Source organism: Myripristis murdjan, chromosome 6 (genome assembly GCF_902150065.1).
Source record: "Myripristis murdjan chromosome 6, fMyrMur1.1, whole genome shotgun sequence".
In the NCBI taxonomy this organism is placed as follows: domain Eukaryota; kingdom Metazoa; phylum Chordata; class Actinopteri; order Holocentriformes; family Holocentridae; genus Myripristis; species Myripristis murdjan.
In genome coordinates, this window is record NC_043985.1 from 17,757,250 (window position 1) to 17,778,993 (window position 21,744).

Consider the following 21,744-nt stretch of genomic DNA (forward strand, 5'->3'; position numbering starts at 1 on the left):
TTTTCTTTCCTGCTTCCCTTTCTCCAGCATTCCCCATGGAGGCTGTCGCTGCACATTTCAAAAGCCGCACTGAAGTATGACGCCTGGTCACTCTGTTTTAATTTTTAGTGGTAAGTAACACAACTTAACATTCTTGTGTTTGAGTAAAACAAATGATAAGTTTATGATTCTAATATATCTAGTATTTTGGTCCTACAAACAGTTCAGTTAAGGTAGCTCCACATACGTCTTTTGTAGCTTTGTTGAGGTTAGATTTTTGAACATGTTTAACAAAGTGGGTAGAAAATGACAAATTCTGGCATTATATTGTTATATTGGGATGTGAAATCCCAAGTCCATACCTCAAATGTAGTAAAGTTGAACTTGAACATTTTACATGTATGTACATTTTACATACAAGTAACATTCTTTTTATTTGTTTTGCTTTGTTCTGCTTTGCTTTTTAATTTTAGATATGTGACCAAATTGATTTTGCGAGATCCAGACTGATTGCTGACTTTGAGTGCAGACAAAGCCGGTGACTTTGGAGCTGCACTGATAACAACACCAGAGAGGTTTCTTCATGTCAGGCCACAGTCAGCCGGCTTGGCCAGCAAGCAGCAGCGATGACAATTACCTACTCCCGCAGGGTCGCTGATGCAGGTCTGGGCACCTTCTCCCACCTGCTTCTGCGCTGGAAGGGCAGCATCTACAAGCTGCTCTACAGAGAACTGATCATCTTCACTGTTCTCTACTGCTTCTTCAGTATTGTTTATAGGTACTTCATTAGAAACGGCAATGTAAACTCCAATAGAAATCTTTCATGTCCATCAGTATGTTTTATAGTCTCATTGTTTTCAGTTGCCATGGACTCATTATGTTCCCTTCACCAGGTTTGTGTTAAATCATGATCAGAAGAGGCTGTTTGAGAAGCTGTCCTTATATTGTGACCGCTATGCAGAGCTCATCCCTGTGTCATTTGTGCTGGGTGAGTTGGATGTGATTGTTCCCCTCCTAATAAGTTACTCAGCTCCTTTTTCACCATCTTCTCAATGAAGCCCATAATAAATGTGTCGGATTTTTTTTTCACCCAGATAATTTCCGGGTTAGTTATTGATACACATTGTTAAATCAAATCTAGAACCTTTCTTGGGTTTATGTCTCACTCTTTACATTTTCATTCCTCGCCAGGTTTCTACGTGACCTTAGTGGTGTCCCGTTGGTGGGGCCAGTTTGAGAGTGTGCCCTGGCCAGACCGGTTGGCAGCACTGGTGGGCGGGCACGTCCGTGGTGCTGATGAGACTGCCAGGTTGACCCGTCGGACTCTCATGCGATATGCCAACCTCTCTGGTGTGCTCATCTACCGCTCTGTTAGCACAGCGGTCTACAAGAGGTTCCCCACCATGGAGCATCTTGTTCAAGCAGGTACGGTACATGTGTGGCACCTTGTTCAGCAGAACTCAAGGCTCTCAGTCCTTACCAATCTGATTGCAAAGGCTCCAAAAGTGTACAGACAGTCTGGTGCTTCTGGCCAATAGGCTCACTGACTGCATCACAGCACTGTCTCAAAACCAGCATGACACAGGTTTTGACTGAATATGTTTCCATGTGGCGTGGTGAGCTCTGACTCTTTGTCCATGGTGTGACGTGGTGATGCAATAGCTAGGATTACAAAACTGAGTGTTTCTTAACCTGCTGTGGCAGCTCACCAGAACTGTATACACCTCAAGAAACACCTCAAGTTCACAAACAGGAGTTCTTTGTCTCTTTTGGATCCCATTTTCCTTGTTGAATCTCTCCCCTTCAGGTTTAATGACACCAGAGGAGCTGAGACACCTGGAGGACTTGCCCTCCCCTCATAACAAGTTCTGGGTTCCCTGCATGTGGTTCGTCAGCCTCGCTCTAAGAGCTCGGACTGAGGGCCGCATCAACAATGACGTGGCGCTCACGGCCATTCTCACTGTATGTCTACATGTGTGCATGTCTGTTTCCAGGCTATGTGGGGATGAACACACAATTTTAAACGGGCACCATTTCTCATCAGTGTTGTGTGTTCTACTTTTTCTTCTCTGTTTAGGAGTTGAATAGTTTGCGAACAAAGTGTTTGAAGCTGTATGGTTATGACTGGATCAGCCTGCCTCTTGTCTATACTCAGGTTTTGTTGATGTATTTTGTAAAGAAAGTATTAGATAGTTTTGTAGTAGATTTAAAAAGCTTTTTAGGTAGTGCTAAAATTAAAAAAAAAAATGATTACACATTAAATAAACGTTAACACTTCTGATGATAACAATCCTGTGATAATTTTACTTGGCTTCACTCACATATTTACAATGACAAAATATCTAATTTTATGTCCTCCAGCATTCTCCATGTAACCAAAATAATTAACCGAACTTGATCACAATGTGCAATTGGACCTGCAGATGAACAACCAATCAGCAACAATACAATAAAACTAAATCTCTATTTTGCAGCACAAGTAGCAGTAGAGTGAACTGTAAACCACTATCAGACCTGAATAGTATTTTCCCCATAGGTGGTGACAGTGGCGGTCTACAGTTTCTTCCTGGCTTGTCTGATTGGCCGTCAGTTCTTGGATCCAGCTCAAGGTTACCCGGGTCACGACCTGGACTTCTACCTGCCTGTTTTCACCCTCTTGCAGTTCTTCTTCTATGTTGGATGGCTCAAGGTGAGACAAAGCACACTGAGTACCTAACAGTTTAGTGCTTAGTGATGTTCAAGACATTTGCCTGATAGTGTTGGCATTTTCTCTTGATGGTCTCAGGTAGCTGAGCAACTCATAAATCCATTTGGTGAAGATGATGATGACTTTGAAACCAACTGGCTAGTTGATCGCAATTTGCAGGTTTGGATCCAAGCTAATTTTTTTGCCACTAACTGCTTCATCCAGTGTAAATCGTGGCCGCCTTGTACTTGCTGTGCTTTACATTGTCTCTTAGGTGTCCTTACTGTCTGTGGATGAGATGTATGACAACCTGCCAGTGCTTGAGAAGGATAAGTACTGGAATGAATCTGAGCCCCAGCCTCCCTATACAGCAGCCAGTGCTGAGCATCGCAAACCTTCCTTCATGGGTTCGGCTCTGGATATTAGGTTTGATCACTGTTTTTTCTGCACATACGGTTTCTATAGAGGTGCTCACTAACACTCGCTTACAGTTGTCACTTATTTAAACCAGTGTGCCAAAAGAGGAGATGGAGTTTCAGTCCAATCTGGAGCAGATTAAGGAGCATGAAGAGGCCAACTACTCCACCCCGCTGCTTGGAGGGCTGGGTCGGCTTCTGGGTGTCCAGTCGCCGAGCTTCCCTCGCTCATCCCGGGTGTCTCTCCTGCGCCGCCGCCCCGGGGCTCCATTAAACCGCTTTCCACTTTACCTGCATCCAGAGGCTCCGTCAACCCCAAGCCAAATCCGCCAGCCCCTTAGTCACGAGCAAGATCCAGACTATGCCTTCGCCTCCATGCCCTTGTATGAGAGACCTGGCTTCTACAGCTGCCCACAAACACCAATCCACTGTGTGCCCCCTGCGGTGCCCCGCCCTCGGCCCACCCGTCGGCCACAGAATGACTTGGACCGCAGCTGCAGCTCCCTAGCTGCACCAACAGTGGGCTCTCAGTTGCTGCCTCCAGACACCCCGAGCCACATTCCTCCACCGCCATCCTCTGCTTTCCCCTGGCTGTGTGGAGACAGTGAGGTGCCAAGCGCCCCTGCTTTCTCCTTCCCTGACCCTTCTCCTGAGCTCTGCCCGATATCGAAACTCAGACCCGGGCACGGCCTGCTGTCCCGCCGCCCTCCACTTCCCCGCCTCACTCTGGACAACCTGCCATCAGCTGACAGCCAGCATGGACCCCCAAGTGCTCGGGGGCTGGGAAATGGAGGGGAAAGGGTGTTCTCATTTACTCCTCCCTCTCGCGCTGGAGCAGCAAATACCTCTAATCCCAGTAACAGCTCTACCAGCATAAACGCAACAAGCACCGCTAGCACTAATATTACGAGCAGCCTATGCAATGGAACAAGTCACAGCAACTTTAGTAACCATGGGAATTTCAGCACCAGCATGCGGGCAAGCAACGGGGGTACCAACGGAGGGCTAAGCAATAACATGAACACAGTTTCCACTTCGGGTTCATCTCAGCTAGAGGCCAGTCAGCAGCACTCACCCAATGATTCAGGAATCTCTCTGGGTGACGGGGACCTGCTGGCAGCTTTAGTGGATAACAGGGTGAACAAGGCTGCTGGAGGAAAGGAGCAAGACTGAGAAAGGAGGGTGCCATGTACTGTTTTTTTTTTTTTTTTTTTTTTTTTTTTTTTAATCTACCACAAATCGTATGTCTATTTGTTGAAAATCTTTTACATTGTCAAGGTATTTGAGAATGAAATATCTTCTACTTGAAATGTATCTAGTCACAAGGCCCATTTCTCATGGAGCTCTACACACAATTAAACTCAATGTCACCACTTGATCTCTGCTTCCTGGTATGCTCTTGCAGAACAGTTAACCTACTAATAATGCAAAAAGCACCTTATGGGATTTAAAACGTCAACATCTGAAGGGGAAAACAGAAATGGTGTGGTTCTCTCAAAATGCTGCAGCAAATAGCCAAAATGTCTATACTCCAGCACTCATTGCCTTTTTTGTGTTGTTTCCATCAAGGTACATTTGCCTTTAATAAATGTCAAGTATCATGTTATTGCTTCTGTTTATTTTCATTTCCACCAACCCACCAGTATTATAGGTAATATACAGGTAATATTGATGAACACAGATGAATTTTTAGGGATTTAATCAATGCACAGAGGGGGACTTTAACACTTTCATGCATAGCAGTCACTACAGTGGACAGCTGTTTAAAGTCATTTTCTCGTAAATGCAAAGGTTTCTATGGTGGAATTGCATATCAGCTGTAAGAATGCTCTCTGCTGCTCCCCTCCATTGAGTTTTATGCAGAGACTGTTAATTCTTGTTGCTGAAAACATATTAATACTAGTATCATGACATGGTAATACCAGTCCTGAATCCTTAAAGCATGGAGATTCAGAAAAATGTTCATGTCCTAAGAAGAGTAAAAACACATAAGAAAAAAATCTTGACTCAGGCTTTCATAATTCATGCATGAAAGGGTTAACTCTGACAATCCGGGAACCCTTCCCCGTGGACGCTCAAAAGACCACAATAAAATGTAAACACTGACGTGTGTTAATATAGGTTTATTGTTACTTTAATTATCGCACAAGAGGTATGTACAACTTAATTTCACAATTACACACCTATATTCATAAAACACAGCAACTGCAGCTATACAGTGAAAAAAGGGATCCTGCCCACCCAGGAAATACAAAAGGTGTGTGTACATATTTGTAGTTCACTTTTAACACATCACCTTCAAATTAAAACACAGGCCAACTGGAAGGAACCATTCAGTATTTCATGGATTTCCTGGCAGGTGGTTGAAAATTTGCCGGATTTTTTCCCCCATTATATACATTATTTTAGCATGTGCAAATGTTTTTAAAAGTTTTTAAACTTCAACATAAACACATTTGATTCTGGTGTTTTACCAAACACTTAAAAATACACAGAGACCAGATAGAAAAAAAAAAAACTGTTGTTGTGCAAACACAAAATATAAATATAAATAATTCCGACCAATTTGTCATTATTTTTGCAAAATAATCTCCCAGATAATTTGTATTCTGGGATTTAACGGAGGACATGGGAAGAGATGTCAGCAGTACTCCTGTTCATGGAGCCGTCTATGGCTTTTGTGCGTTCTGCATTTTGGTTGCTAGCTTGTATACTGTTTATTCACAATAATGCAGAGGAAATGTATTATATGCAACATGTAGGCTAAATAACCAGAACGGGAACCAGCAGGCATGCCAAGCTGACAGGGACGACCATCTGTGTCGCAGAAATGTGCTTGTTTAACTGCTTGCTCCACCCATGGTGTGTTTGTCGAAGAGATACTCCGCCATGCCGTTCTGAGGCGCCCCCATGCGGCGCAGGTTGGAGACCCAGTCTGCGAGCTCTTTGATTGATTTGACCTGCTCGTCCAGGTAATGTGTCTCTATGAAGTCGCACAACTGTGGAAAAGGCGGGAACGTTTTATTAAATTATCATTAGATTACCAGTTTTTGCACATGGCAGATATGTTCTCTGTGTGTGCTGCTTACATGAGGATCATTGTGCTCGGTGGCCAGTTTCTGCAGGTCCAGCAGGGATTGGTTTACACTCTTCTCCAGCTGCAGGGCACACTCCAAGGCCTCCAGGCCACTCCCCCACTCGTCTCTCTCAGGTTTCTGCGATACATATAAATATTTTATGATACTTGAACAACGTATAAAATTATTTTGCAAAACAGAAATTTAAGTACTGCGTCCAACTTCTACATGAAATCAAAAATTACTGTAAATATCACTGCTCTATTATTAAAATACGAGGAAAAAAGTTCATTCATATTGATTCATTAAACCACAAATAAAACCACAAATAAAACCATCTCCAAACACTAGGTAGGTCTTGTAAAGAGTTTACATCTTATTTTTCCTTTTTCTCTCTAGAGAGAGATGACATAGGCTAAAACCACTGAAATCACAGACCACAAAGATATGGGGAACACTGATTTAGTGTTTGTTGATACTGAAATTCTGAGAAAGGAAATAAAACAACAGAGAACCTTAGCAATTAAATATAGACATATAACTAGGCCACTCACTGAAACAATCTGAGTAGCCCTGCTAAGAATGTGTTTACACTGTTGTGTTTCTTTCAAGGCACCACACCATTTTATTTTAAGATCAGTGGTAGCAGCTGCAAACTGGATGAAAAGAACGGCGCTGTGCTTCTTGTCAAAAAGTAAGGATATCTTTGCAATATGGGGGTTAAACTTTGTAGTTACTTTTGTCGATGCCTTTAACATGACCTTGTCCGTGCAGTGCCTACATAGGCAGCTGACGATGTGACCACACACCCACCGTTCTTCTGCGTTCTTTTATCATGATCAAACAAACTACACACACACACATACACTTTTTAAGAAACAGGTGCTACATGTAAACATTCTGTATAATCACCAACTAAATAGAAAATCTGACATTGCTATGGAAACAAAGCTCACAGCAGCTCTCTATGACACAAAATGCGGCTGAAGCAGTCCCTTCTCCATACAATTCAGAAAATACAGTGACTGTGAGGTCGCCCACAAACTCGCTAGTTTGAAACCCAGGAAGTAGGAATTTTCTAATGGCATGTGCCTCGTATGTATAACGGTAAAACACACGCTCATAAGCTGCCCTGCGTCACTGAACACCTGCCTCAAGCATCTAGGTGACATTACAACACATTTATCTGCATTCATCTGCATGCACAGCAAACCACCAATCACAATCATCAAAACAAGCAGCGTTCATTTTCAAGCTGTGGTCGTGGCTGGTGGGGCTTTGGTTGTTTTATAAACTGAGCAAGTGCTCCCTGTCACCAGAGCACACAGGCCTAGTGAACAGGTCGATGTGCATGCAGAACTTGTGTGTCACTATCAAACTCCATGAATCCAAAAGCCCTGACATCTGACTGAATTATGTCCTATTAGATGGACTCTTCTGGTAGATTAGCCATGAAAAATGAGAACCTTGTGAGTTTTCCTTTGGTATCATGCAGCAAAAAAAGTTGTAGCATGATGTGTTGAGTTCGTTTTCATTACTGATCCTGCAGTGCGACTGCTGCACATGCGCACATCACTGAAACAATATATCATGCAGCCCTACCCTCTGCTGCAGTTTTGGTTCAGTAACAGGATCTCTAAACGGCTGCCGATCACAACCATGCGACATCTGCAGCCTGAGCCACAATGACATCTTGTGGACAAAATCAGACCTTTGTTTGTACCTTTGTTCGAATCACCAGTGAAGTTATCCTCCACTACAAATATTTTTAATAACTTGTTTTGTGGCGATGGAGTCAATAACGTCAATAACAATTCCTCTACACAATTCCAGCTCTGTGCGTTGCATTCTGGGGGCAGAATATGTGCAGGAAGTAAAAGGATGGAGTGGGTGGAGCCGGGCTGCCCTCAGCTGCTAGAAAAGCCACTCTATCTTGCACACGATATCTTTCTAAATCGTTTCCAATCAGTTAAAAAATACACATTACTATAATTAATTGTCACTAAGATGACTTGTTGTAAGAAAAAGGGATATTTCTCAGTGGTAGAAGTGTCGTCATACCCTGATGTCTTGCAGGAAGATCTTTCCTCCTCGCTGGTTCTGCAGGCTCATCAGCTTCTCTGCATGTTCATGCTCCTCTCCGGATTGTTTGTGAAAGAACTTCACAAAATTTGGCAGAGACTTATCATCCCTGTCAAAATAGTATGCCTAACGACACAAAGGGGAAAAAATACAGGGTAAGGGGGTCATCAGCTGTTTTAGCTTTGAAATGTAAGACCGGGTTTAGAAAATATCACTGTCGCTCCCTAAAAAGCACTGACAGCACGGCTCGTTTGAAACCATTTCTTACCATGGACAGATACACATAGGACGCGTACAGTTCAAGGTTGATCTGACGATTAATGGCAGCCTCACAGTCCTGGTGGAAGTTCTGCCGGATTTGTGAGCTCATGTTTCTGTGGAAATAAAAGCGGCCAAGCATTTTGTGAAGCAGTTTTCTCACGCTGAAATGGTAAGGCTTTACAACGCTGGTTAGATGTCACAGGAACTGCACTGCTTCTGGCACTACTACAGGTGTGGTTATGTTAGGGTGAGGGCCCTACAGCAGAGGAAATTTGTGTAAAATACTGATATTTCTTTTATGTTTTATACAGCCAGTTGTCAAATTGATCCCAGAGAAAAAACTATGTGTACCAAATGTTTCCAAGACATTGAAAATCTAATATCTAAAATCTAATATCATGTTAATTTGATGTTTACCAATTTGTCCCCATTAGGCTAAATTAAGAAAAGTCATTAAATATGAAGTAAAAAAAAAAAAAAAAAACTGCATACACATACATTTAGATGTATGTATGTAGAGACATTAAACACTGAATGGAGTCATATTAACCCCAAAGATAATATGAGGGTTACTCATGGCAACATTAATAGTTAAGAAATATAGCTACAAAACCATAACGTAAGGTTGGCTAAGAGATAATTTTAGATACGATCACAAACCATGGCTGTTGAAAAAAAAACAAAAAAACAAAAAAACACCTGAACATTAAATAGCTAAGTAAGGTTAAGCCACCACAAACAGAAAGCCGATACAAAATGTGTCAAACAAATGTATTTACATTGATCAAACCCACAAATATAAAACTGACACGGCTAATTAAACATCTGAATGAGTAAGTGGGATTGTATTTAAACTTACAGACGACAAAGACAACGTTAGCTCTGTTAGGCAAAGTAGGTCAAGGTTGCACTTAAGCAACAACACTCTCAAACACACAGGCTAGCGAGCTAACCGCATGCTAAACACAAAATTAACTAATTACATTAATAAAGGTTGGCGCTAATGAACTAATGGCCGTATGGTTGGATATTGAGCTAACCCTAGTTAATACAGGTAACATTAGATACAAACAGCGACTATACAAGAGGCTGTGTTGACGCTCAGTAAACAGGCAGTAAGCTCCGTAAATGCGTCGTGTCATTACATAACATGGCTAAGACCTGATTTACTGTGCAAACGTACCTGTTTTTTTCCGATTTAACACTTTTCCTTGCACCAAAACTATGCAGTCAGCTCGCTAACCTGTCTTCAAGGTTTTGCAGCCTTCCAGTCAGGTGGTGTGAAGCTCAGGACGCTCAGCAGCTAGCCGTGTGCGGAGCAGTGTGCGGGGCGGCGGGCGGGCGGGCGGGAGGGTAACGTCGCTGCGTACTGCGCCGCCAAATTAAAGGTCCAGTGCGGCCAAACATGTCCGCTTCACGGCACCGCACGGAGCACGGCGTGATGTCCTGTTAGCCAAAAGACTTTTACTAAATGTATTATGGAAGTCAGAAAAACTCTCCCGCTGATCGTTAAAGCAATGAGATTTAAATTTTGCATTTACTTCCTGGTGTGATGTCATACACTTTAAGACGAGTCTGATTGGTCAGCAGTATGCATATTGATTAAGTGCATGGCATGAAGGTGGAGACTTGTGCTCAAAACTGAATGGCATCTCAAAGCAAAACATTAAACACGCTTGGTGTCATGCCGCTACCATACTGCAGTGTTTCAAGTTCAGAATGCATTGCAGTGTAGCTTTCTGAATCAAGATTGCACTGAGTTTTAGATCATAATAGTACAACACATATTTTTCCTTAAATATATTTAATAATATACATTTCACATGAGGTGTTGCATAGGTTAAGAATGAGTTATTGCTGTAAAATGCATTACTCCAGCCCATTGTTATGGATGCTATGTTCAGTGCTTAATTGGCGTCAATGATACCTGATTGTGATATCACTCGAGATCAGTTGCAAATGAGCATTGCTCATTTGCAACTGATTGCTACATTTCAATATGTTAATGCAAATACATTTTAAACATTTTTCATAACTTACTACATTTAAAGGTAAGACAAATGTATGCTGTCCCCAAAGCCCACAGATGTTAAAATGACAACTTTGAGGGTGTGATTTATAAATAGTATCTTATACTTTTGAGTTTATACCTATGCTATCTATTACATAGTTCAAGATGTCTGAGACTTGGGCTGTATTTTGCATTGGGGTTTTATTTGGAAAATTGCAAATTGCTGCATTTTTAGCTACAAGTCCTACCTTTTCATCTACACTTCTGTCACCATTAACGTTTCTTTGAAAAGGTTTGATACTTAACCATCACTTGTAGTCATAATCTTGTTTTGAGACCACTGATATGACCTTTGATTTGAGGCACTTCACTGCTCCTTCATTACCTTTTTTTTTTTTTTTTTCTTTTTGGTGTAGACGCATCTGTTTGTCTATCATCTATCATCTGTCATAACTGGAACAGATGCTGCTGGGTTTCCACCATGTGTTGTGAAGGTTGGTCAGGGGCAAAGGAAGACCAAGCTAAGCTGTTTAACACCTTGGCCAAAAAGGGGCATAGCCATAGAAATTCGGTTTCTGTGGGTGTGGCATATCATCACATATTTTTTTTTTTTTTAGGCTGTTCATTCAAAAGGGGGCGTGGCATACCACATAGTCACCTAACTTCCACAACAAATTAGTGTAACACCACCAAACTTTGCCCTCAGGTTTGTCTTAGGCTATGTAGGTTGCACCATTGGTGGGGGACATGTTGACTTAAAGTATTGATTTGTATTAAATCGCTACTGTGGCACTTTGGCTGTATGTCCCTTATAGGTCTAAGAATTTGAGGATTTCTTGACTGATAACTGGAATGGGTAAAATCTTTTCTCACTGTAATACAGGCAAGTTGTTTTCTCAAGTTTACCTCAATACAAAAGTAAAACATCAATCGACAAAACAGCATATTACCAACTTTCCAAAAGCTGAAAATCTCACAAAATATTAACGAAATCCATTCCCTAGAACACTTTATTGAAGGCAGACATTAGAACTTCTTCAAGACTGACAAACTTAAACAAGATCAATTAAAAGAGAGAGAAAAAAAAGGACATTACAATAAAAACCCAACCCAGTTCCCAGTGTTTACAAATGGTTTCCAATCCGAGGTGGTGAGTGCCAGACCGCTGAGCTGGTGCGTTTGAAATAGCGGGGCTTGCTCTTATAAAAGATATTCTCCAGCCTCGGTGGTTCGATCCCTCCGCAGTATGAGTGTAAATCGAATGGGCTGAAGTACTGTTTTATGATGGCCTTCTGCAGATTTTGACCTTGAAGATGAGAAAAAAGCACATGTAACTATGTTGGCTGGATAAAACTAACACACAGAAAACACTGCTGAAGTATCATGGAAGTTTGTATCTGCGGTAAGTGGTGTTCTGAGACAGCATGTGGTCTTTCAAAACATTTTCTATTCTTTTTTAATATTAGGTTCTTAAAAGAATAAATGTGAGGTTGTCAAAAAAGCACGACACCAACAAAGTAACATTTCAAAATCAAGAATGTTAACGACAAAATTTTGGAGATAAAGAATCTGAGATCATACATTACAAAATACAATGGATTCATAATTCACAACATCACAGCAGATCAGATACACTATCAAGTGTGAACAGACATGTATCATCATCATCATCATCAACATAAATCACAACTACAGTAATTCATGCATACCTTCTGCCCACGATGGTATCGGTTTCCTTGGAGCAGACTCATCATCAGTGGAGTCGTCACTGTTTTGGTCCATTCCATAATCTTCAGGATTTTGGCTCACAACAACAGGTTTGTTTCCTCCTTTTGGAGTGATGCTGTATGACTGAGGAGATTGCTGCAGGGAGGAAGGGGGGGGGTCAAATAAAAAAAAATAAAAGTTTTATTTGAGTTCTATTTATGATTTCTACCTGTGTTAAAGGCAGAAATGGAAATGTAGTCAAACAGAAAAAAATAAAATGAACACCTTTACCTCAATATCCATAGTCACGTTTAAGCCACCACCCTTGCCTGCAGGCGTCTTCATTACAGTACGCTGGGGTTAATTTAAAAAAAAAAAAAAAAAAAAAGCTGTTTATTAGTCATTCAATCACTGCTTATACTGGGAGAGACGATAAGAGTCTTTTAAATATGCGCACAGATTATAAACAAACTAAAACTATGCGAGTATGTTAATGCTTAAATGACTGTTAAAACTATAGTGAATGTACACTTCTTTATACACACAGCAAGCGTTTTGTTATTAGTGGCACAGGCAGTGAGCATTTTCAAAATGTTCAATTTCACATTTTTGTTATGTATATATTTTCATCTAGGCTTAAAATGAGAACTGTTTGTAACACAGGTACATATAAAAACTTAGTCCTGCCATTTTCACAAGGCTCAAATTAGACTTCTACACAGTCCCTCTCCCCTTACCTCGATGTCCATAGTTACGTTCATTTCAGCACCCTTGCCTGCATGGGTCTTCATTGCAGAGTGGGGGGGGCAAAGAAAAAAAAAAAGTGGCACATTTAGTTTTTCCATCAATTAGAGTCCTCCAGATCTTTATGAAAAATCTTTAAAAAATAAAAGCTTGCTAAGGATATGTTTTTACCCATGAATAAGAAAAGTTCAATGTTTTGGTGAACATTTACAACTGTATGTGCTGTTGTATTGCATTATTTTCATTAGTTCACTTATCAATTCACAATTTTATAAAATTATGGTCATTTTCAAGCAAAATCTTTTTCCATCAGCCATGACACGTGGACACATGGTCAAAACTTACCTGAATATTAGTAGTCAAAGCATTCTTGGCAGCAGCCTCTCTCTGCTTCGCCACTTCCCTCTCTCTAGCAGCCCTCTCTTCTGCAGCCAATCTCTGCTGCTCCTCCTAAAGCAGAAACAAGAATGCAGTGACCAAACACACAGGTAACAAAGTGTGCAAATCCAGTGACACTGATAAAGATAATATATTCACATTTAAAGTGAATATATTAAACGTTTTAATGCTTGTGTTAAATGAAGTATAAAGTCATTCTTTAGTGTTGTATTGTGGTTCTTATCTGATGTCTATACAGTAAAACCAATATCCCGGTGGACTAATAATAGTTACCCCTTGAAGTACATATTTAAGATATTTCATTTCTTAAATTTCAGATGTTTACCTGCTTTTTCCTTTCCTCAAGCTTTCTTCTCTCCTCCAACTCCCTCCTCTCTTTCTCTCTTGCTGCTCTCTCCAGTTCCCGCTGCAGAGCCAGAGCCTTTTCCTTTTCTGCACGCTCCCTGAAAAACAGGAATGCCGTCAGCAAAAAACAGATTGTATTAAAACAAATACAATCACTAACTGTTCAAAAATTACTACTATCCTCTACAATGCACATTTCATTTTACTGGCATCAGTATGTTAAATATCTAAGTTACAACATTTAAGACAAGGGATAACCTTTCAGCTGCTGCTTGTCTCTCTCTCTCAAGCTCCTGCTCCCTCTTCAGCTCCAAGGCTCGGCGTGCTTCAACCAGCTTGCGAGCTCGCTGCTGCTCCTCTTCCTCCGCCTTACGCTTGGCCAGCAGCTCCTGCTGCCGCTTCTCCTCTTCCTTTGGTTTTAAAAGACAGTTAACAATTAAAGACTGATAACAAAATTAAGTTGTAAGATTATCAGGTTAGCTTTTTTTTTTTTTTTTTTTTAAGAATCAATATTAAAATGTACATTAACCAAACATGACACAAGATACACACACATTTTATACACAAGAAACCTAAAATTCTGTGAGGGCAATGTGATGGAGTTTTTTGTTTGTTTGTTTTCAGTGCCAAGGCAATTCTATCTGATGAAATCTCAATTTGAAACCAAGAGCCCAAGTGAAGCTACAACACAAAAATGTGCAGTGGTCTCACCGCTTGCTGAATCTTCTTCTTTCTAGCCTCTTCTTCCAGTTTCCGCCTCTGCTCCAGCTCCTCTTGACGTTTCATGGCCACCTTCTTCTTGGCCTTCTCTTCTGCCAGGCGCTCAACACGAAGCTGAGATGAAACAGACACAATGGTCAAGATCAGACGAGTGTCAATTCTCACTGAGGTACTGCAGATTCATCAAGTAATCAAATTAATTACATACCTTATCGTTTTTCTCATCAATCTGGGCCATTTTCTGCTCAATCTTCTTTTTCTTTTCCTCTTCTTTCTGTTCCTCCTTCACTCTGGCCTCTACCACTTTTCTTAGTCTCTCATCCCTCTTCCTAAACATAAATGAAACAAACAATGAATTCACACCAAGCAAATGTAGATCTATTACAGAGTCATATGCCCAGTCAGAATGAATTTCTACACCAAATGCCAACCTTTTGATTTCCTCCTGTTTCTTTCGCTTCTCCTCCTCCATTTTCTTCATTCTTTCTTCTTCTTGCTCCTGCTTCTTTTTGAGTGCTTCCAGTTTCAGCCGTTCTTTCATCTGGGGGGAAGATTGATATTATACTATCGTATCGGTTGTTGTCTAACAATAGTTGTTGAAAGTTAAATCATTCCAAAGTGGCAGGTGGAAGGTATTAATGTGGAAACTGATGATTTCCCAAAATAAAATACACTATAACCTTGGGACTGTTAGTGGAAGTGAAAATCCACCCTGACAGAATTTGTGGCATGGCCATGCTCTTACAGAGTTCAGTCAAGGTTTGTGTTAACGCCTCAGCACCAGAGGGATCCACCACCCCTCAGGACTATGATAACAAATGATGATAACTCTCCTCTATTAAATGCAGAAAATTGGCTTTAATACCACTAAAAAGACAATTCTTATGCCATGATGTCCAAAATCCTAAACAGTATGTCATCTCACATCACAATAAAGATATATTAGTACATCACCCGGCTATACCTCAAACTGTACTCACTGGCTGACCCATGTTACAGTACTCTGGAGCTTTGGCAAAATTTTAACTTGAACTGAACTCTTCAGATTATAGTACAATGGCTTCTGTTTTCAGCTGGATTTTCCCTTGAGTTTCTACTTCAGACCACAAGATTTTCACACAACAACTGGTGATGTTACAGTAGCTATTCAAGAGTTGTTACATCAAACACTATTAAACAGTGACCATTAGTGACCCATGAAGTGAACCACACTTTCAGACTCGGTTGCATGAGAAGTTTAGTAGTGAATGAGAGCCCAATGGTGCCAGAACCAAAAAATACCCACATATTACAGTCAGAGCCTTAACCTTACACTTACCACTACACCACCGCTGGACTGGGAGTGGGAAGGAGGGACAAAAATCCACGTAAGAAAACAAACAAAAAAAAAATGCAAGGATTTTCATGGAACTAAAACAGTGCTGACAACACAGTACCCACTGCTACCATTTGGACCTGGTGTAAAACTGTGTGACTACACGGGAGGATTTCTATCATTTAAGAATTTACATTTTCCCTTATTTGTCCTGAGCTAAATAAAGATCTGGAGGGGATGTTCTCTTTTGGCACCATAAGGCTTAACTCATTATCTCATTGCCTCAGTGACTCTGCGGTACACCTTGTTCCCACAGAACCATGAACCATCAAGCAAGACCTGGCCTGGCTATTGCACTATATGTATCACTGATCTTTCTTTTCTTAGCTCAAAATTTTGAGATTTCCCAGAAATGTGAAGAATTTTCAGCTATGAGATAGTGACAGGTGTGACACTGAGGTTATGACTAACCTTGGGATCAGCCTTCACAGGAGTGGTGTATTTGATAAAGGATTTGATAACAGCGGTGCGGCCCAGGGAGGTCGGAGTCATCATCAGCATCTGATTCTTCTGCACAGTGTGATGAAAAGATTTCATATGGGGCTTGATTGCCTAAACAAATGGAAAAAAAAAAAAAAAAAAAAAAAAAAACACCCAGAAGCTTCAATTACATAACAATAATGGTTCTGTCATTAAGAAATCTGTTCATTTAATAATTCTTCTAAAACTAAACATCATCCTAAAAAAATGCCCACATTCTTAACCTCAACACCCAGCAGGACATTTTCATCTTACACTTTGACTCTTCTTTGGTGGAGAGGGCCTCTTTGTGGGGCTTTCCTCTGTCGTGTCTGGTGCCTTGCGTTTGCCACTTTGGCGGGACCTAGAGACAGACAAGTTTGATTAAAATGTACATCAAAGGATTTAATTGACCATCTAAAATTATAGGTATATTACTGACATTTACTACTAAAGAGATCAAATAAAGGTGGGAATCATCTGTTTAGAACTATCATAGCCTTATCATAATTCAAAATATTGTTTCACTGAACTGCAGTGTTGGCAAATTTACAAACGTAAATAACCCTTTTATAGACACAAAATACTTTTAAAAATAAATTGTCCCCTGCTGGTACACCATAGAGAAAGTTCACATCGATTACACCATTTGAACATGTTTGAAATCAAATACATAAGCATTTAATTAAAAGTCAGGAACTGTGTTTGATCAGGGGTGCCATATTACGATTAGAACTAGAAGCAAACATTTGTTTTGTGCCTGGCCCGCCTGCCACACACACTTACCACAGACTTGACTGGGAGTCTGGTTTCTTTTGACTGCCAACTATAAACACAAATACCGCACATTAGTACTCAACACTTAAGAGCTGTATATCAGTACAGACTTCACCTATCAGTTACAAAGTCATGTGTACAGTCAAACATGCACAGTACATAATGAAATTGAGTTTCCTGGTACCTGAGCTTTTGTTTGGTGTGCCAGCAAAATGGCTGCTGGTCAGCAGAGCGGAGCGTGCCACTGTGGGAGAATTTACAGCCATAGAGCGAGTAATGCGCCCACTTAAGCGCTCTGTGTTCTGGGCAGTCAGTTTCTACATTTGATTAAAATGACAGGAAAAAAAGATGATGAGATCAGAAATTGAAAAGCCGAGGTGATAAATTCAATTTGTAAAGCTTCGCACTGTTGTAGACAAAAATGTTATTATTCATACCTTGGGAATATCCTCAGATTGTTCAGCTCCTCCAGCATTAACCTCTTCATCTGACACTGCCAACACTCTACAGTAAAGAATAAATAAAATGAATAAATCTATATAAGATAAAGAATAAATAAATTACATGTCATGATCATGTTATTATCTGTCCATAGTGGCTGGTACAACACCAAATTTGTGTGCCATTTTTAAATGTTTTACCATTATTCAAGATTTTTGAATACATCAGGAACAGATTAAGTTAAGTCGTAAACAAAATGATTTAGCCTAACAGCATTTTTTTAATGTCCGATCCAGTCAGCACCTCTAACAAAAATGATCTTGACATGGTCTGGTTTACCATAATAGCTCTAGATCCAAAATATTGGATTCATCTTTGACACAGTGATCGTGCATTCCATCCATGCTTATGAAAAATGTTTTACTAAATAACTCACTCTTTTGCGTCCTCTTCCACCTCAGTTTCCATTGAAGAGTCCTCTACAATGAAAGTTTTAAGAATATATTAGCCAAAATTACAAAATATTGCTTCCCAAAACTGAAAGTACAAACCTGGTGAGGCAAACTCCCTACGTATGAATCATATTTAAGGGTATATTATGCCAAAAGCAGCTCTCTACTCACCGCTTACATTACTGTTACAAGTCGAGTTGCCCAGACGAGTTTTCTTCTTCAGTATGGAACGCCTGGAGGCCCGGCGAACCGACTCTTGTGTCATGCTGTGCCGCAGCCCTGCCAGAGAGTGTCGAAGTTTGAGGGAATGGCGCACAGAGCTCCGCCGTGACCCCTTGTGTGCACCAGCTATTGCAATTTTAGTAGCTGTACGGCCAGGAGAGGCCTCTGGCTTCTTAGCCATCTCAGCAGACAAACGATCTGCTTCAGAGATGCTCACGGCAACCTCAGGTAAAGGCAGTTTAGGCGGAGATGGGACTGTGTCTGATGACTTGTCTGTCTCTTTCTCTGTCACTGAAATGTTCTCCTGGCTCTGTTTGTCGGCATCCCCCTCTTCTACCACTGCTGGCTCTTTGTCTGGCACCAAACCCTTGTCAGATTTACAGCCGTCAAAAGAAGACTGGCCAGGATCCACTGCAACCTCGGGCTGAGTTTGCTTGTTTCTGCGGGTGCTCCGTGTGGACTTTGTGGTGGTGGCCTCAGAGGTGGAAGCCTCTGATGCTTCTTCAGAGATGAGGTTCAGTGCGTTCACAGCTGAGCCGCGAAGATTGCTGCGCTTTCCCTTTGAAAATCTGGACAAGAATGGAAAGTTCTTTTACTGTGTAAAATATTACAATGTTCAATATTGTGCAGGTTTTTAAGAAACTGTACATTTACAGAAACTGTAACTAAAGAAACAAACCGTCGCTTAGTTTGATTTTCTTCTTGACGCCCCAAAGATACACGCTTCCTGCGACTGTTCTTTTTCTGGGATGGAGTTTTTGGCATTAATTCCGGCTCGGTGCTATCACTGAAAGAAAGAAGAAACAGTTACATCAACAAGCAGCTTAAGACAAATCAATGCTGACAAGTTTTTTGGGGGACAAAAAACTTGTCAGCAAAAATCCAAATTCATGTATCACAGATAACTCAGTTGACGGTAAAACCTCTTCTAAAAACAGAAAAGTATTCAGTTAAATTCATAGTTATTTCAAGCGTACCTTGAGAACATGCGGTTGGCCTCTTGCTGGATCTCCTCGAGCCAAACCATGTGGACATTATCAACATCACTGATGAATTCTTGTATTTTGCCATCGAACATTTGCATGAGGGACCGAACCGATGAAAATACGGAGTTCATGGTGACAGCCTAGGGGAAAAAACAGCACTGTTAAATCAAGACAGATTAAGTTGGACTCAACATACAAGTAAGCTAGAAATTGATTACTTATCACATTTGATGTGTATTTATTTGTGTGTGTGTGTGAGACGCTCCTTTCTACTGGCTGGAACAAAGTCAGAGGGGAGGGAAGGATTTGACTAGACAAAAGGAATAACATCAAGGGAGGTCAATGTTAAAAAATGTATTTTCAGTCTTTGGCTTCTGAGGCACTTATTCCGAAAACAAATGTCTTGTCCTCTGTCAGGGATTTAAAAACCTATTAAAACCTAGACTGAAACCAATCAAATACTTATTGGACAACTTCAGTAAACAAAAGCTAATCAGATAGTGTAAATGCAACAACACATTTTCAGTTCTCTGAAAATGCACCAAACAAAAACATGACTCCAGAAAATCCAGATACATCACACTTAGCAATTTCTTTCTCCCAAGTGCTTAAGGGCAGACACTATAAACAAAACGTTGTGCTACGTCATATCTAATTTTCACAAAAACAACTGCAAGATTTCGTCATTTGCTTTTGACACTACATCATAGAGCTAAAGATGTCATGTCAGTAAGCTATGTCATTTCACTGTTTACTGGCCAGCTAGCCTACTTGAGATCACATTTATCATCAGTTGCAACACACTTAATGTAATTGTCTAATTTTGTTGCATCCTAATCTGCGCATGTGCACAGTACAGCAGGACATGAAGGTGTGTTTTTTGTGATCAAGAGGAAAGAACAGGTTGTTTTACTGTCCAAAATATGATGCTTCGATTTACGTGACCTTCTACAAAGAACTTCTATTGTTTCAATATCAGGAAAACGAACTTGACACAGAGATATAACTTTATTTTCTTAATGTTTTCTTTCCATTTTCTCGTCTCTCATTTAATTATTAGAATTAGTGAATGTATAGTTAAATTTCCGATCCACACGGTGGTAAGGGGTGTCGACTACACCAGGTGATTTCACTGATGACCTTACCTTCAAGCAGAAAGAAAGGACTAATCTGTGAAATCACTTGTTGTAGTTTTTGGCAGCCAACAACTCTATGGCACATGGCCCGACACCGCTGGTCTATGCCATCCGCCGTAACAAAAAAAAAAAAAAAAAAAAAAAAAAAAAAAAATCAAGAAGCTTCTTTAAGATTCCCGGACGTTTTCAATGACTGGAATATCTTTTCATGGTGATTTTTCCCTTAAGCATCTTGTAAAACTAGTGCACTGGAACAGTATGTAATTAAACAGGGAATACATTAGCTAGATAACACAAGTAGGCTATGTTACGAAAAACAAACGACTGATCTTCTTAACAGATCCATGTGCATAGCTAGTCAAATGTGTTGACGTCTATCACCCATGCAAAACAAAAGAATATAAAAGCTAGAAGTTAGAATCCTAAGATTTGTGGTGAAATATTCAGGTTAGCGATTTTGTTTTTACTCGCTGCTCTTTCGCTAGTTTTAATGTCAGCTAACGTTAGGTTGGTAAGTCTTTCAATGTTAGCCAGCTAACGTTCACAATATTTACTCGTTAAATACCTTTTATTTCCACGATTTTGAAAATAGAATCCAACGTTCGCTGCTCCGCCGGCGTTAAACAACTCTATTGCATGCTGACTTTATAAAAAAGGCGTACTAAATTAATGAAAATAATCTCCCTCTTTACAGAGCTCAAACTCGCTCCGCTGCCCGTCCGCTTCCTCGTCTTCTCTGACCCGCTGAAACCGTTTAAACGGTTCAAAACTCCATCGGCCAATCGTGAGGCTCCGTGGTGAAACGCTCCAGCGGCGGTGTTTGATTTGCTCATATCTGTTTTCTGGGAGGGCGGACCTCCATCGGACACAGAGTGCAAACAATGGTCTGGCTGTCAACAAACGCCCACAAAGGAATACAAATCGTGCCAACCAATGGAATTCAGAAGGCGGGGTTACCGGTTTACTCAGACTTGAATCAACCAATAGAAATCTAACAGGATTTGCTTGGCTCCGCCCATGCTATTCAAGAATACAGGCAGATGTGGCTGGCAGTGCTTTTTAAAGAACTGATCCCTGACTCTATATGTGTATCTAAATATATATATATATATATATATATATATATATATATATATATATATATATATATATATATATATATGTGTGTGTGTGTGTGTGTGTGTGTGTGTGTGTGTGTGGAGGAGGCTTGTAGGAGGCTTGTACAGACATTTTTCACCAGTTTGATGAAACAAATTCAATAAAGTAGTTTCAATGAAGAAGTGGTGACATAGCTACAAGAGGTGTAAACAACAAACAATTGGAACAGAACTTGTAGCCTACTGTCAGAGGCTTAATTTCAAGAGGATTAATCTAACAACTTGCAAGACTTAAATTGCCCTTTTGTTTTAAACATTTAACAAAACAGTTCTGTGTTTCTTAAATCATTAATAACAAGTAGCAGCCAACTG

At 40.5% G+C, this 21,744-nt stretch overlaps 3 protein-coding genes across 6 annotated transcripts; 1 reads left to right on the plus strand and 2 right to left on the minus strand.

Moving 5' to 3' along the window:
- On the plus strand, positions 1–4,690 carry best1 (bestrophin 1). Its single transcript, XM_030053600.1, has 10 exons — positions 1–110; positions 453–757; positions 873–967; positions 1,171–1,404; positions 1,787–1,941; positions 2,057–2,134; positions 2,516–2,668; positions 2,765–2,845; positions 2,940–3,091; positions 3,177–4,690. Exons 2-10 carry the CDS (start codon positions 606–608, stop codon positions 4,252–4,254), a joined length of 2,178 nt encoding a protein of 725 aa, XP_029909460.1. The 5' UTR covers positions 1–110; positions 453–605; the 3' UTR covers positions 4,255–4,690.
- Positions 4,691–5,172: 482 nt separating this feature from the next.
- fth1b (ferritin, heavy polypeptide 1b) lies at positions 5,173–10,009 on the minus strand. Of its 3 annotated transcripts, none has more exons than XM_030053604.1 (5): positions 9,745–10,009; positions 8,509–8,614; positions 8,220–8,366; positions 6,171–6,296; positions 5,173–6,080 (listed from the first exon to the last, which is right to left on the minus strand). In XM_030053604.1, the coding sequence occupies exons 2-5, from the start codon at positions 8,608–8,610 to the stop codon at positions 5,922–5,924; spliced, it is 534 nt and encodes a 177-aa protein (XP_029909464.1). In that variant the 5' UTR covers positions 8,611–8,614; positions 9,745–10,009; the 3' UTR covers positions 5,173–5,921. The 3 variants fall into 3 exon arrangements, with proteins under 3 accessions (XP_029909464.1, XP_029909463.1, XP_029909462.1); XM_030053603.1 differs by having other exon boundaries at positions 8,509–8,618; positions 9,690–10,009; XM_030053602.1 differs by having other exon boundaries at positions 9,685–10,008.
- Positions 10,010–11,504: 1,495 nt separating this feature from the next.
- Positions 11,505–21,029, minus strand: incenp (inner centromere protein). Of its 2 annotated transcripts, XM_030054654.1 has the most exons (21): positions 20,841–21,028; positions 19,131–19,279; positions 18,833–18,940; positions 18,103–18,722; positions 17,916–17,958; positions 17,476–17,542; positions 17,223–17,355; positions 17,048–17,087; positions 16,538–16,625; positions 16,214–16,354; positions 15,746–15,763; positions 14,859–14,968; positions 14,636–14,756; positions 14,419–14,541; positions 13,966–14,117; positions 13,688–13,805; positions 13,309–13,413; positions 12,957–13,004; positions 12,511–12,573; positions 12,222–12,375; positions 11,505–11,818 (listed from the first exon to the last, which is right to left on the minus strand). In XM_030054654.1, exons 2-21 carry the CDS (start codon positions 19,268–19,270, stop codon positions 11,637–11,639), a joined length of 2,574 nt encoding a protein of 857 aa, XP_029910514.1. In that variant the 5' UTR covers positions 19,271–19,279; positions 20,841–21,028; the 3' UTR covers positions 11,505–11,636. The 2 variants fall into 2 exon arrangements, with proteins under 2 accessions (XP_029910514.1, XP_029910515.1); XM_030054655.1 differs by lacking the exon at positions 15,746–15,763 and having other exon boundaries at positions 20,841–21,029.
- Positions 21,030–21,744: the final 715 nt, after the last annotated feature.